This window comes from Zingiber officinale, chromosome 1A, assembly GCF_018446385.1.
Source record: "Zingiber officinale cultivar Zhangliang chromosome 1A, Zo_v1.1, whole genome shotgun sequence".
Lineage (NCBI taxonomy): Eukaryota > Viridiplantae > Streptophyta > Magnoliopsida > Zingiberales > Zingiberaceae > Zingiber > Zingiber officinale.
In genome coordinates this window covers 126,248,949-126,264,422 of record NC_055987.1, presented here as the reverse complement: position 1 = coordinate 126,264,422, position 15,474 = coordinate 126,248,949, and the positions used below count along the sequence as shown (strand labels likewise).

Genomic DNA, 15,474 nt, shown 5'->3' with positions numbered 1-15,474 from the left:
AGTTAAATTTAAAAAGCTTTGTTAAAAATACTTAGCTAAATTTGAGAAGCTTATTTAAACTTTTTGAAAAAAATACTTAACTAAATTTTGAAAAAGCCTTTGAAATATATTTAACTAACTTTTAAAATAATTTTGAAAAATGCTTAACTTGGAAAACTTGTAAAATTTTAACTAAGGCCATTTTCACTTTGGAGAATAAAACATACAAAAATATTCCTAAAGTACAAGCATGAGTAACTGAGCGTTAAATACTTAAATTGTTTGGCCACATGTCTAACCATTAGTTACTAGCTAATTACCTAGAGGGCAACAACTTTCACTTGGTTAGTCAAGTTAAGCTTGGAATTCCAGTTAGATTTAACTAGGACTGGATAACTTAACTTGATCACTGTATTTTGGTATTTATTGTCCAGACTTACTGCGATGTACAGAAATAAGCATTCTGAAGTCTAGACTGTACCCTATGCATCTCACCCCATTCTAAGTGTTTCAAACACAAACAAGTTAAGCCTAGTGTGCTTGTGAGATGCTCTGGCTGAAATCTAGGGGGAACATGATTTCTAGGGTTAAGCCTAGGCTAAGTCCAAATTTTAAAAATCTAAGAAATTGGGATTTTAAAAGTATTATTTTTCCTATAGTTTTAACAACATTTTGGAGTAAAGAAGATTCTGAAAATTCTAACAACAACTAAGTACTAAGTTTTAAAACAGAGGTACTATTAAGCAAAAAGAAGTAAGTTCGACTAATCAAATATCTAAGTAAACAAAGTACTAGTGAGATGTCCAGGTCCAATATACAATGCATGGAAAGATAGAATCAGGTAGAAGGATCGTCAGTTGGAGGATCGTCAGTTAGTGGTGGGGGTTGCTCGGGTGCAGGCTACCCCTGACGAATCTCGTCTCGGAGAGAGGTAAAGCCGGAGGCTATCTCTGCGCGAAGTATGCGAAATCCGTCCAGGACAAGTCGTCATGTCTGTGCGGACTGAACCTCAAGACGCGTAAGTCAGACCTCGATCGATAAGGAGGTGGATGGCTGTGTCGAGGTCGAGGGCCCTGCCGAAGTGGAGGGTTGTCCATGAATCTCTTCGGCTGTAAACTCTAATCAGTCCTCTCCCTCGGCTAGAGCGAAGAAGGCAACAAACTCATCATCAGCTCGGGCTCTATCGGAGCAGCGGCTGGCTATGGTCTACCCCTCCAAGCTATGATCCCCTCAGCTATGACATCAATGTGGGCTAATCTAAGATGACACTGCCCTAACACATCATAAGGCCTCAGAGGGACAACTGCCCCCTGGGTGGTGTCAATCCCAAGGGTCGAGAAGATGAACGTCAGAATGTGACAGTAGGGCATGTGGATCTCAAGGAATGTGACTAAACTAGATACATGAATGATGTTATGGAACATATGTAATGCCATATCTATGTCTAAGCGGTGGCATAATGCATACAGGAAAAAGGAATGTGAAGGTCGCATCTTCGGGACATCCCGAGATGTGATCTGCAAAATACATGCTGTCAGGACTCTGTACATAACATAGTCCTGAATCCTAAGAGAGAGTGACCTGAACTCCATCAGGACCTCTGGTCTATCCTCCCCAAAAAAAATACATGTAGATGGTGTCTAATGTGATGTGGGAATAGGGGTCACCAAATGACAAATCCTTAGTCGGGTAATAAAAAAAGGGGCATGCAGATGATCTAAGCTCTAGACTAGTGCAAATCAAGGAAGGAGAAAACTGGATATCCTGTCCACCAACTCTTGTGGAATAGGTCAGGTCATCAACCTTCTCGAGGTTGTTGAAGAACTGAGCACATAGGTCCTGATTTAATGCATTACTACAGTTAACCAGTTTACCAAGCTGATAGTGCTCTATCATCTGGACTATAGGCTTGTTGGAGTGTATACTGAAAGCCTAAGCTTTGTAAACATTCATTATGAATAAAGAATCATATTTGGTCAAATTGTCTACATTTAGTTGTAGTTGTTCAATTAATTTATATTGTAGATAACATAGTATGTGGTGTCACATGCAGAAGATAATGTTATCAGTACCTTATAAATTATAAACAGTAGCTCGCGACCAAAATGGAAAGGAACAAACCATTAGAAGGTCATAGTGTAATTAGGTATCAGTTTATCTTGACTGTATAATTACACTAGTACACTCAGAGTGTATTGAGTAGGACCATTTGAGGTCGTTTCTTTTATACTGACTTTATAAAGAAACAAAGACCTCAGTTATTATGGAAGTGTGTGCTCTTAATCCTAATATAATAACAAACACATATATTTGATATTTATTTCTTTAATTTATCAATGGGTGAGATTTAGCTCGATGAATCAATAAACCCGATAAGTTGGGAAATGATATCACTTATAGTGTGTGTTGTTGATTATAGAAGGAAACTGTGTCCTAGAGATACTAGGTTGATAATGTCCTCAAGAGGAGCTCATAAGGATTGTCATGTTAAACCCTGCAGGTGGACTTAGTCCGACATGACGATAAAGTTGAGTGGTACTACTCTTGGACTAAGATATTAATTAAATGAGTTATCAGTAACTCACTTAATTAGTGGGCATTCGATATCTTAAACACAGGGAGACTAACACACTCATAATAAGAAGGAGCCCAAAAATATAATTTGGGATTAGTGCGGTAGTTCAATAAATAGTTCTCTAGTGGAATGAATTATTATTGATAAAATTAAGTTGTGTGTTCGGGGCGAACACGGGATGCTTAATTTTATCGGGAGACCAAAACCAATTCCTCCTCTCGGTCCCTATCGTAGCCTCTTATTTATAGAGTACTATACCCACTTATACCCACCTTCTATACCCACCAATAGGGGGTCGGCCAAGCTAGCTTGGGAACCAAGCTAGGGCCGGCCTAGGTATAAGATTGGGTGGCCGGCCCTAGCTTGAACCCAAGCTAGTGGGGGATGGCCAAATTAAATTAAAAAAGAATTTTAATTTTAATTTTTATTATTATGTGGAAGATATAATTTATTAAAGAGAATTAAAATTAAAATATCTCTCTTGTAAAAGGTCTACAATAGATTAAAGAAAGAGATTAGATCTCTTTCCTTATTTGTAGATTGGTGAGATATTTTATTTTCTCTTTAAAAATTATTCACATGTTGTAAAATTAAAATTATGAAAATTTCTTTTTATCAACCATGAAGAGATTTTTGAAGAGAAATTTTAATTTTAAAATTTCCGAAAACAAATTAGGAAGTTTTAATTGTTGATTGAAACTTGTCCAATTTGTTCTTCATGATGTGGCCGACCACTTGAATTTAATTGGGGAAATTTTATTTTATTTTTCTCAATTAAATCATGTCAAGGAAATTAAGGAAATTTTATTGTAATTAAATTTCCTAATTTGCCTAGGCCAAGGAATATAAAAGAAGGGGTGAGGGTGCCTTCATGAGATAACCTCTATTTTATTTTTCTCCCTTTTTTGTTCCTTGGTGTGGCCGGCCATCCTTTCCCTCTCTTCTTCTTGTGGTGGCTGAACCCCTCTCTTTTCTTGGAGCTCTTGTGGTGGCCGGATACTACTTGGAGAAGGAGAAGAAGAAGGAGAGGAAGCGAGCATCTCTTGGAGCTTGGTTAGTGTTTTGATTTTCTTCCTTGGTGAAGCTTCTTTCTTTGTGGCCGAACCTAGCTAGGAGGAGAAGAAGGTGGTTGGTGGTTTCTCATCTCGGAAGATCGTTGCCCACACAACATCCGAGGTTAGAAGAGGAATACGATAGAAGATCAAGATGTCTTTCTAGAAGGTATAACTAGTAGTTTTTCCTTTTCCGCATCATACTAGTTATTTATGGAAATAATACCAAATACAAGAGGCTTACGTTCTAGTATTTCGAATATGTTTTTCGATGTTGTGTTCTTTTGTTTTATTTATCCTTGTGATTTGATTGTTCTTTTCGGTTAACCTAAAGTTATTTTAGGAAATTAAATATTAGCTTTCTATAAAAGGTTTTGTCTAGTCGGTGGTGGTTGCTCCCATATCCAAGAAGGTCATGTGCCTCGCCACGTCAGTACTGGGAACCAATTATGGAAATTAATATTTAATGGAATTAATAACTTAAGGCGATTTGGGTCGAACGTGTTAAGTTCCGCAGGAGACCCAAGTCAAAACCTAAAAGAATGAATAGATTAAGTTTTGGATCAAACGTGTTAAGTTCCGCAGGCGATCCAAAATTTAATTTAAAAGAACACATGGTAGCTAGGAAAAGGTTCAGATCTTTGTACAAAATTTTTGTACAGTGGAACCTCTAGGTTTTCCGAGTAGCAACCAACAAGGCTGACAATATTGAGCAAAAAATGACCTACTCAAGTACCTAGGCTTAATAGGGGTAAATGTATGTCTGGTGAACTCAATCCTATGTCGCTCTGTTGGGAACCTAGGATCGATGGAAGGTACACTAGCGGGAGCAAGACCAATGTTTTAGCATTTCCTATTTTGATTCAAGCAACCCGTACAACAAAGAAATGCATAAAAATAATATATACAAACAATAGATAAGTTAAGATTATACCTAGGAGGTATTCTGAGGTTTTAATTGAGGTAAAAGAAAGAAATCTGAAGTTGAAGGCACCTTGGATCGTCGTTTTTGGTGAGAGAATGAATTACAGCGAACATTCTGTTCGCTGCATATTTTGGTATTGAGGGTGCCTTCAATCCCTTTAAAGGCGCCTTCAATGCCGCTTTGAGGGTGCCTCAGACTCGGTCTGAGGCGCCTCCGAGGTTTTTGGCGGGAATTTTCCCGCCGCTATTCGAGGGTGCCTCTGTTATGACAGAGGCGCCTCGTTGGGTGCTTAATTTTTTTTTAAAAGAATTTTTAAATAAGTTTTTAAAATAATTTTAAATAAGTTTTTAAAAGAATTTTAAATATTTTTTTAAAAGAATTTTAAATAAGTTTTTAAAAAGAATTTTAAATAAGTTTTTAAAAGAATTTTTAATAAGTTTTTTTTTAAAAATAAATAAGTTTTTAAAAGAATTTTAAATAAGTTTTTTTTAAAAAAAAATTTAAATAAGTTTTTAAAAGAATTTTAAATAATTTTTTTTTAAAAAAAATTAAATTAGTTTTTTAAAAGAATTTTAAATAAGTTTTTAAAAGAATTGATTAAATGAATTAAATTTAGAAGTTAATTAATTAAATTCAGCCTAGATCCATCTCACCCGATTCTAATTTATCAATCAGGGAACCTTAAGTAGTTTTGTGAGATGATTATCTTTGATTTAGATTATTTCTAAGAATTAATTTACATTTGAGTTAAACTTAGTTTTTCCAATTGGTTAATTAAATATACATTTCGAAGATCAGTTCCCAGGTTGTGGCGAGGCATTAGGCCTTCTTAGATATGAGATCATCCACCACTTCTAGACAGAGTCTTTCAAAGAAAATATATATTTTATTTTCCTTTTGAGACCCCTAGGTTTAACTAAACAAGTGTAAATTAAGCCTAAGTCCTTAGTCTAACTTAATCTAAACATGCATAATACAAGGAATTAAATAAACAATCATCAAACAATTCTATCTATTTATTAAGATAGTTTTTCTATTGGCTCCCCTTGGATCATAGCCTCGATATGGTCTATAAAGGTAATGAACTTGATCCTTGGGGACCCAATATTGACCAAGTCCAACTTGATTGACCAAGTTGGACTTAGGTACCCATGCTTGGACTATCTTACTATTCGGTCTGTTAATAAGTGATAAATAAGACCGATGTTTCTTTTTAACTTTAAATCCTAGTCCGGATCGATTGTATACGACTTTCTGTTTTCCAAGAATCAAATCAACATTCTTGGAACCCAGTGTAAACTGTTCCAATGTAGTCTTCAAATCCTTGACTTGACTTTTCAGGCTAGAATTCTCTTCCTCGAGTTTTTGGACTTGAGTTGAGGTTCCAGTCTAAACAGGGTTAGCCAAGGATTCGGTATTAGTCACTTCTTTAAGGAATGGTACCTCCTTTAGAAGCGACTTGATCCGAACATTGGATTTTGCTAACTTATGCATTAAATAATTAATTAAATTATATAGACGATTTGTACTTACAGAGGAGTTTGGCCCTTCGGAAATGGATGCGGATCCGTGGCTTCTCTTGGACTCAGCTTTCGATTCGTCCTCACTTCCAGATTCATTGATGCAGTCCCGGGTCGTCATCGCGAGAAAGCTCATCTATTCGAGTTCTTCGTCGTCGGACTCTTCCGAGGATGACTCATCCCAGGTTGCCTTCAGGGCTTTCTTCCTTGGCTTCTTCGCATCCTTCTGGTTTGGACAGTTCGCCTTGATGTGCCCCTTCTGATTGCATCCGTAGCACGTCACCTCAAACTTTACCTTTGGTTGGACCTCCTTCGACTGAATTAACTTTTTAATATCCTTTTTGTTGAAGCCCTTCTTCTTTCTGTAGATCTTCTTCACCAGGTTGACGAGTTCGGTTGTGAGTTCGTCATCGTCGTCAGAGTCCAGTTCTTCTTCCGATTCTGGTTCAGTTCTATGCTTTGTTTTTGCTTCCTTGGTTCTGCTTGTACCTGCAACCAAAGCAACACATTTCTCGGTCGGACATGAGTTTACTTGTTCATGTAATTCAAACTTTGCAAATAATTCATCTAACTTAATGGAAGAGAGATCCTTGGAAACCTTGTAAGCGTCTACCATAGATGCCCACAAGGTATTCCTTGGAAAAGCGTTTAAGGCATACCTCAAGATGTCCCAGTTCTCTACTTTTTGTCCGATTGCATGTAGACCGTAGAGTAGATCCTGTATCTGGGCGTGGAGCTGGCTAGCCGTCTCACCTTCCTGCATTTTAATATTATATAATTTATTAAATAATAAATCCCTCTTACTTACCTTGGTGTCGGACGTTCCTTCATGAAGCTTGATCAGCTTCTTCCAAAGTTCTTTGGCGCTTGTGAACGGGCTGACGCGGTTCAGCTCCTCCTTCGTCAGTCCACATTGGAGAGTGCAGGTCGCTTTAGCGTTGGCTTCTACCTTTTTGATGAGGGTCGCATCCCAATTTTCGTACGGTAGTGGCTTGCTGGTGCCGTCAGTTGGTATTTCCAGTCCGATTTTGACGATCATCCAGACTTCAAAGTGAGTCTGGAGATACGCCTCCATCCGACCCTTCCAGTACCCGAAATCATCTTCGGAGAAGAGCGGTGGGCGAGCAGTGCTGAAACCTTCTTGGAAAGCCATTCTAGATCTAACACCAAGAAAACGAACAAAAAGAATATCCCAGGACTTGATCCTGGATTAGCAGTGTAGTGCGGTATAAAAATAAGAATAAATTACGTTCTCGAGTGGTGTTGCAACGACTTCGAGCAAAAATTGATTCGAATGAAGAAATAGATCGGAATATAGCAATTATACTAATTTCGATCAACTCCGAAAAACTGAAAATACCACGAAAAAGTGCTTGATTGGTGGTTATACCAAATCGAAGCTACCTCGCTCTGATACCAATTGTTGGATCGAGATCGCGCTAAAGGGGGGGGTGAATAGCGCTCGTGGCTTTCACGCGCTTTGTAATCAAAAGACTCAATAAGTAAAGCAGCGGAATAATAAAAACAAACACAAGCACAAGGGACACCAAGTATTTACTTGGTTCGGAGCCTTGGGCGACTTCTACTCCAAGGTCCGCGATCGTTGATCGCTTTCGGTGGACAACAACTATAATATCGTGTAAAGTTTACAGAAATACGATACAAATAAAACAAGAAGTAATCTTATACCGACAATAAAAAAAATAGTAATTTGAGGCTCCTGGTTGTTGGGGTGTTGCTGCAACACTTTTGGGTCGTCTTGTTAGCAGCAGGTTGCAGACAGATCGCTTAATACTTGATTGTTTGAAGTACTGCTCGAGACTGCCTTTTATTGGTCGTTAAGGGTGCCTCCAATGCCCCATGGAGGCGCCTCAAACCTAAACTCTATCCCGAGTTGACCGCTGCGATAAGCCTTCACGTCGCTGCTGTTTATCCGCCTAGAGGCGCCTCCATCACCAGTCCAAGGGGCCTTCAACCAGCAGTCCAAGGCGCCTCAGGCTTCCTTGAGGGTGCCTCCAACTCCTCTTCATAGCCAATCCTGCCTTGCACCCGAGGCGCCTCCAAGCTCCATAGATGGCGCCTTGGGTACTGTTCATCCGAGGTAAACTTTGTGTTTTAGTACCTGCAAGATATGTTAATCCAAAATACCCTACAGTACAACTTTAGCACATAATAAATAAATGAGATGTTTGACAGTCTCGGACTGTCCGATTCTGACTTCGGATTTCCAACCGGAAACCCTAGGTCGAACCGACACCTACTGTTCCCTCTTCCGGGGAATGCGCCCTCACCTACTCCACTTAGGAGAGCATACCTGATGCAGTCCGATCTTCCAGACCGACTGGACTTTTCGTCTAGGATTACCACCCCCTATGACCTATGGTTACCACCCCCTAGGGTTTTCCTCCACCTAGGGTTACCTCCCCATAGGACCTAAGGTTACCCCCTCCCCCCCTTAGGATTTCTCCTCCACCTAGGGTTACCACCCCCTAAGACCTAGGGTTACCACCCCCTAGGGTTTTTCTTCCACCTAGGGTTACCACTCCCTAGGGTTTTCACCTGCCTAACTGCGGTTAGGACTTTCCTGAAACCTTATTTAAGCTCGTTAGATAACAATTAACCTTAACTTTGAATCCCTTTTGCCATTATCAAAACTAAGGTTTGATTGTCGGATGCTTCCCGCACCAACATCTATCATAGTGGAGGTCAAAGGAGATCAAAGTTAAGACGGTCAATGAGTGGATGACATCAGTGGTCGGGCTAATTATGCACCGACCGGGGATTAGGCTCCAACCTGCCATCTTCGACACGGGGAGCAATCAAACAACCGACACTCAAGGGAGATGGCGCGCAGAAGCCGAGCCGAGCGACTACCCCACTCGGTAAGACAACATGCATGACATCAAGAGTTCAACTTCGACTGAGCGACTACCCCACTCGGCCAACCAGCGAGGTCTGGCATCGACAGAGTTCAACTTCGACCGAGCGGCTACCCTGCTCGGCTTGACAACAGTCTCGACATCAGTCGAGCACGCAGACCAGGCCCGGCTCAAGGCATAGGTCATTAAGGCCTATGCCTAGGGCTCAATATTATTGGGATCATTGATTAAATAATTAAGTAAAGACATTAAAAAAAAAGTAATTTGAGTCATTAATATTAATTAATGATAACATACACATTAATAAATATCGTGTTAACTCATTAATGACATCTTATTAATTAATTCATTATTCCTATTTACACACATCCTTATTTCATCGTAATTACAAGTAGCTAAGATTTTATTTTATTTAATCTTATTTCCTCATGATTGCACTTAGTCAATATTTTATTCTATTTAATTATATATCTTATAAAACTAATATACTCTTTCCTTCTCAATATCTCTAAAAAAATCCTAATTGTTCTTTCACCAATACTTCATGCATATTTCTTTTCTCCTCATTAATTTTATATGTTTATATTCTCTCGCCGGTGTCTTTTTTCTTTTCTTATCAATAATTTTGTACGTTTATGCTCTCTCGCTAGTGATACTATCAGAGAACGCCCTTCTCCTCTCTTGCTGATAATATTTCTTTCTTACTCTTTCTTTTTCTTCCTTGATAATAACATGAATCAGTTATTTTTTTATCCATACAACGTAAAGTAAAATGCTTGATAAAAAAATTAAAATTAATAAAGTTTTATTTACGTTCAATGTCTCAACAAGATTAAATAATTTAACAGTATTAAAAAATTATCTAAATATTAGCGAGAAAATTAAATTTTATATAAAAATAATATTTTATTTTTTTTATAAATGAATGAAAAATTTTTAGATTGGTCATTCTCAATCCCAAATTCAAATGAAAAAAAATTGAGAATTTTTTTAAAAAATATATTAAAGGTTTTTTTAATTTATTTTTGCCCTAGGCCTCGAGGAATCTTGAGACAACCCTGACGCGGACAGTGGACTTCCGGTCGAGCGGCTATCCCGCTCGATCCTGCAACAGAGCATGCAGACAGTGGACTTCCGGCCGGCTGGTTATCCTGCTTGGCCTGACAACGAACAACACGTGGATAGTGGAAGTCCAACCGAGCGTCTATTCCGCTTGGCCAAACAACAGACACAATAGACTATCTTTCGACATTCTTTTAGGAGCTAGTACCGCTGACAGACGGCATGGTCAGACAGAGGATCGTATGACGGAAGCGCCCACTATCACTTCAGAGATATGCTCGACCTGTTAAAGTACTGTGTCAGAGACACTTTACTGGCAAGTCTTTTCAGGGAAAGCTTTGAGATGTGTGCTCGCCTTGGGAAGCGTGCACGCGTGCTTCCGGAACTCTATATAAAGGGGGATCCAAGCATCAGCGGAGGTATGTGATATTTTACTGTTGCGCTACAGTCTTCTTGTTGCTCCGCTTACTGCTTCTTCTTCTTCTTCGTCAGAGATTGACTTAGTGTCGGAGGGCCATTACCGGGGGCGCATTCTCTGGTTCGGCACTGACGTCAGTTGTGTTGCAGGTCAAAGCGAAGTCCCCAGGAGGTCAATGGAAGCACCACATCCTCAGTATCTATCTCATCGTCTTTCGGGTAGGATCATTTATTATAAAATATTGATTCAATAAGTAAAATATATTTTATTTTTCTCTTTTTTTAAATATACATGTGTGTTATATCTTTAATGTAATGTGAATAAAAATAAATCTGTGTATTTAGAAATGAAAAGAAGGGCTCATGAATCTCTTCTACATCTATCTACGAAATATTACTTCAATCGGCCTGAGCAATCATTTAATAATCAAACCAATTAAAATTGAAGTCAAACAATCGATTATTTTTTTTTAACAAACTGAATCGACCAATTTTTTAAAAAAAAAATTAAACAAACCAAATTGATTAATTTAATCAAAAATTGAAATAATTAAATTTTCAGATAGTGAAGTCCACCAATCAACTTTTAACCCAGCAACTGATTGATCAACTATTCTCCCGGTATGGCCGATAAGTATGTGTCATAAATTAAGAATTTTAGATATGTTCGATTTAATCAAATTTAAACTTTTAAAATTGAGTTCAAAAGTTTAAATTTTCTTTTGATTTAGATGTTTTTACCACTCTTCCTTGTCTATGCAACTAGTGTTTAATTTTTCTTCTTTTCTTTTTTGCTTCTCTCGAAAAAGGTTGTCAAATCTTGGCATATAATAATATCTCATGCATATAATTTATGTCTCTCATTATGAATTAGGAGGTTTGGCATGTTTAAGTTTGTTATTTTATTTTCTCATTTTCAAAATAAGCATGCGTATTATATCTTTTATATGCATGAATATAAAGAATTCTGGGTATTTAGAAATTAAAACAATGGATCGTGGATCTCTTCTACGTCTAAAATGCTGTTTCTGCACTGGAAAGTCGATCAGCTTGGAGAGCAGTTTAAATAATCACATTGCATCTCCGCAGCCTCAATGGCTAACCGCTCCACACTACGTCGCCTCGCCGAGGCAATGATTGGGTGTTGCACGACAATGCGGCTGCTATAACTAAGCGAGTGTCAATACAGATGAAAAAACACATTCACCTCGTTCAAAAATGACGGTACCCTCGTAGATAAGTCCCAAGAGTTCCGATGAAGGCGGCTATGAAACCATCCAAGTGAAAGGCTTCTTGCCTTCACAAGCACAGGGCGCCGAGCAAATCCTCTGATGATACAACAAATCATTGCAGAAGTTTGAGAAGAGATCAAACTTTATTAGCAACCAAGCGAGAAAATATTAGGAAATGAGCTTCAATCAACAATGAGTTCAGCAAATCCAGGGAAATTCCATCATAAACAAAGCATCGCCCACTAACCTAATCTATCAACGATTCGATAGTACTAATGTCATGCTCAGCTTCCCTAAATTCAGGAAGGTTTGAGTTTGTATGGAATTTCCAGATTCTCCTCTTTTCTGCTTGTTTCAGACAAGGCTGAAGAATGAACCCGACTAGCATCGCCAAAATGCTCACAGTCATTACTTTGAAGGTGGCAAAAGCCAGAACTACACATATCAACATCGTAGGGGGGATGATCATCAAAATGCAACCAACTGTCCCTAGAGGAATTTTATATGGGTGAGGAGCATTCGGGTAGCTCAGTCGTAGTTTTATGAAGGCCACAAACTCCAAAATCATTCCGAAACAGTAGAGGAAGTTCTCGGCCGCTACTATCTCTTGAAAAGTCATCCATGACAACAAGAGCACACCCGAAGCAGAAAACAGTATCCCCACGAGAGGTGTTCCATAGCGGGATCGCTTACCAAAGAACTCCGGGAGCATGCCCCTCTCCGCCATTCCAAGGAGTTGATAAGAATCACTGCTCATTTCGGTGATGAACATGCCCATGTTGGACAGAGCTGAAGCCCCTTGCACCCACCATCTTAACCAGACCCCAGCGAGGATTTTGGCGACATCAGAGAAATAACCATCTGTCCATGACTCCCTATCGAGGGGGATGGCTCCGGTACCTGCAAGGAGGGGATATAAGTAGCCAACAACCACTAGAATCAGTGCATAAAAGGGCCTTGGCAGAGTTTTCTTTGGATTATCCACCTCTCCCGCCAAAGTACTGATCGAATCCCAATAGTTAAGGTTCCAGAAAAGTGTGTTCAAGTACAAATTCCAGTCAACACTGCGCCAATTAACAACTAACCATCTTGCAGGCCTGAGTTTTGGAATTGCCACTAACCCCATTAAAACGAAAGGAGCAATCGAAAAGAGCCCAAGAAACACAGCCATCCATCCAACAATGGCCAACCCTCTATAGTTCAGATACGTCAGTGCAATTGTTAGGATTAACACAGCGAATACTCTTGGAAGTCCACCTCCTAAAGCCGGAACACCAGACTTCAAGTAGTCCAAGAAGAGGACTGGATACAGAGCATTGTCTATGACACCGCTAAGCCATTTCATCCAACCTTGCTGAAAACCCCAAAAAGGGCCCAAAGCTGAGGAGACCCACACTACATAACCTCCGTTTTCCGGAAACATGGTACCCATCTCGGCAGTGATCAACGCTTCAGGAATGCTCCATACGAAGGGAAACACAAGAAAACCAAGTATAGCCAGAAGTGGACCAGCAGCTTGAACACTATCTTCTATCCCAAAGGGGCCACCAGAGACCTCATAGAATATGAGAAAGACAAGAGGTATGAGTGAAACTTTGTGAATGTTTTCCAGTTTAGGAGCTCCACCATTGATGGAACTATCTTCGGCAAGGCGATGTTCCCCCATCTGAAGGGAAATATCTGTTGCGCGTCAGGAATTCCTTGGTTTCTGAGGGTCAAGTAGATGAAATGCAACAAAGATGAGAACTTTATCAACTATTCATTTAGCTATTCATAGTTCAAGGTAAGTAATGAAACATGGAATTCACTCTTAAGAATAAGTTTTCGAGAAATTCCCTCAAAAAAGACACATTATATTGGTTAGTTCTTTCTCCCTGGTATCAAGGTTTAAAACGAAGGGAAAATTTAAATATTTTGGAGCAGAATATATGCTCAAGTTCATATGTCTCAAGTTGAAAAAGAGTGGATCAAATCTCGAACAGGGAGAAGACATGTTCCCTTCTAGATCATTAGCTGCATCGATCATACTGGTAATCTTGGAAAACAAACAACCAAAAGCATATTGAATGAAGAATGAACTTCCAGAGCGAGCTAACACAGTTCAGAGAAGCCAGAAGATGATCGTTTGATAAAAATAACAAAAAAATCTCAATTTTTTGTCAGCAAGTTAACCTAACAGGAAAAAAAGGGAGAACAAAATGAAAAGAAAAATCAACTGAGAACAGAAACAATGCATCGATTTCCTTGGACCTTGTAGGCTCAAGTAATTAGAAGAAGTTTGGAGATCAATCACATGCGGGTTAACGAAAGAGAAGAAACGAACAATAAAAGTGAATATTTGGGGGAAATTGTGTGGAACCTCGACTTACAGCGCCAAGAGAAGACCTCCAATTGACTGGATCAGATCTCCAATCGCTCGATCTCTTACTCCCCCATCGCATCGAGCTGCATGAAGAGAAGAGAGGGGGGTAAAGATAAAGAACCTAAAAGTCCTAAGCTAAGAAAAAGATCGGCGAAATGCCAAGTGACCCCTCTTAGCAACACGCGGAGACCAAGTGGGCGCCGAATCCAGTTGTCTGCAGCATCCTCGACGGATCACGATCGAAGGGATGAAGCAAACCTCGCTCGAACAATGCTGTCCAATGTTGGATGCACCGCAAGCAGAGACACGAGGAAGGAGGCACGTGGCTGGAACGGATGCAGAGGCAGAGAAACTTTCCGTAATGGAAAAGGAGCTTTAAGATTTAAAAAGAAAAAAAAAACTCGATTACGAATCAATGTTCCAATCACAAAACGGAGGGATTGCCGGGAGAGGACGGAGTTGACTTGGGAGCAGCGACCGGTTTAGGGCACAACAGAGGCGGATGTTGGCGGGCGTTGAAACAAGGAGTCAGACGCCAATGAGCTCACCGTGGAGCGAGCAGCCGGCGGCGGCGGCGACGGAGGAGAAGGATTAGTAGAGCGGCGGCAGGATGCGTGCGACTCCGTGAGATGGGGGCGTAGCAAAAGGGAAATTATCAAATTTGTCCAAAATTCGAGGGGTCACAAGAATTTAATAATTTGATGACATATAAAACTAACAGCATATATTTGCAATATATTAGAATTATAATGTGTTAGATTTATTGTGAAATTTAAAATCTATCATGGATAATCTTTAAGGTTTCAAATTTATATTAAATTAGCAATTATTCCTAATCAAGTGAAAAAAGTCAATTAAAAAAATCAAATACATGTTAAATAAATTATCTTATATAATGATATGTTTTTTAATTAGATTATTTTTCTATTATGACAATGTGGTGTTGGATTTTTTAAAATCCAGATTTTGATAATATTAGTTTATTCAATTTAATTGAATTATAAGTTTTAAAACAGAAGTCAAACATAATTATATGAAATAATTCATATTTCATATATCTGACGCTTCATGTACTCTGCGAGCGACGCACATATGTGGTAGAGTTGCCAGTTCAATTTCTTTGAAATAAAAAATCTTTTTATTTTCTCTCTCCTTCATCTTTTTATTCAAACGGTGACTTGACTTTTTTTTTTAAATCTAAGTATCCAATTAAATGTTACAATATCTATAACTACTTGATAAATCATTTCATTTTAAGTTTCAATTTTCTTTAATTTTAATATATGGTTTATACATAATTCTAAATGATCTATTTAATTAATATAGGAGACAACATATATTGTCTTTATTGAACGTCAGCCAAGTATTTATGACATCTGAATAGAAGCATCTACAGAAGTTAATCGTTTTAAGAGTGCTATACACCAATTCTTCGAGAATAAATATGATGTAATAAGAGCTTTTGAAACCT

General features: G+C 38.8%; 1 protein-coding gene across 5 annotated transcripts; it reads right to left on the bottom strand.

The window, feature by feature from the left end:
- Positions 1 to 11,765: 11,765 nt before the first annotated feature.
- LOC122031309 (probable polyamine transporter At1g31830) lies at positions 11,766 to 14,669 on the bottom strand. 5 transcript variants are annotated; one of them, XM_042590437.1, is made up of 4 exons: positions 14,413 to 14,669; positions 14,171 to 14,329; positions 14,011 to 14,086; positions 11,766 to 13,349 (listed from the first exon to the last, which is right to left on the bottom strand). In XM_042590437.1, exon 4 carries the CDS (start codon positions 13,305 to 13,307, stop codon positions 11,889 to 11,891), a length of 1,419 nt encoding a protein of 472 aa, XP_042446371.1. In that variant the 5' UTR covers positions 13,308 to 13,349; positions 14,011 to 14,086; positions 14,171 to 14,329; positions 14,413 to 14,669; the 3' UTR covers positions 11,766 to 11,888. The 5 variants fall into 5 exon arrangements, with proteins under 5 accessions (XP_042446371.1, XP_042446382.1, XP_042446389.1 ...); XM_042590448.1 differs by having other exon boundaries at positions 14,171 to 14,376; positions 14,468 to 14,669; XM_042590455.1 differs by having other exon boundaries at positions 14,171 to 14,376; positions 14,552 to 14,656.
- Between the last annotated feature and the right edge of the window lie 805 nt (positions 14,670 to 15,474).

What these genes read in the sequence shown, in the direction of transcription:
- LOC122031309 (XM_042590442.1), bottom strand. Translation starts at nt 13,307, where the DNA reads ATGGGGGAACATCGCCTTGCCGAAGATAGTTCCATCAATGGTGGAGCT.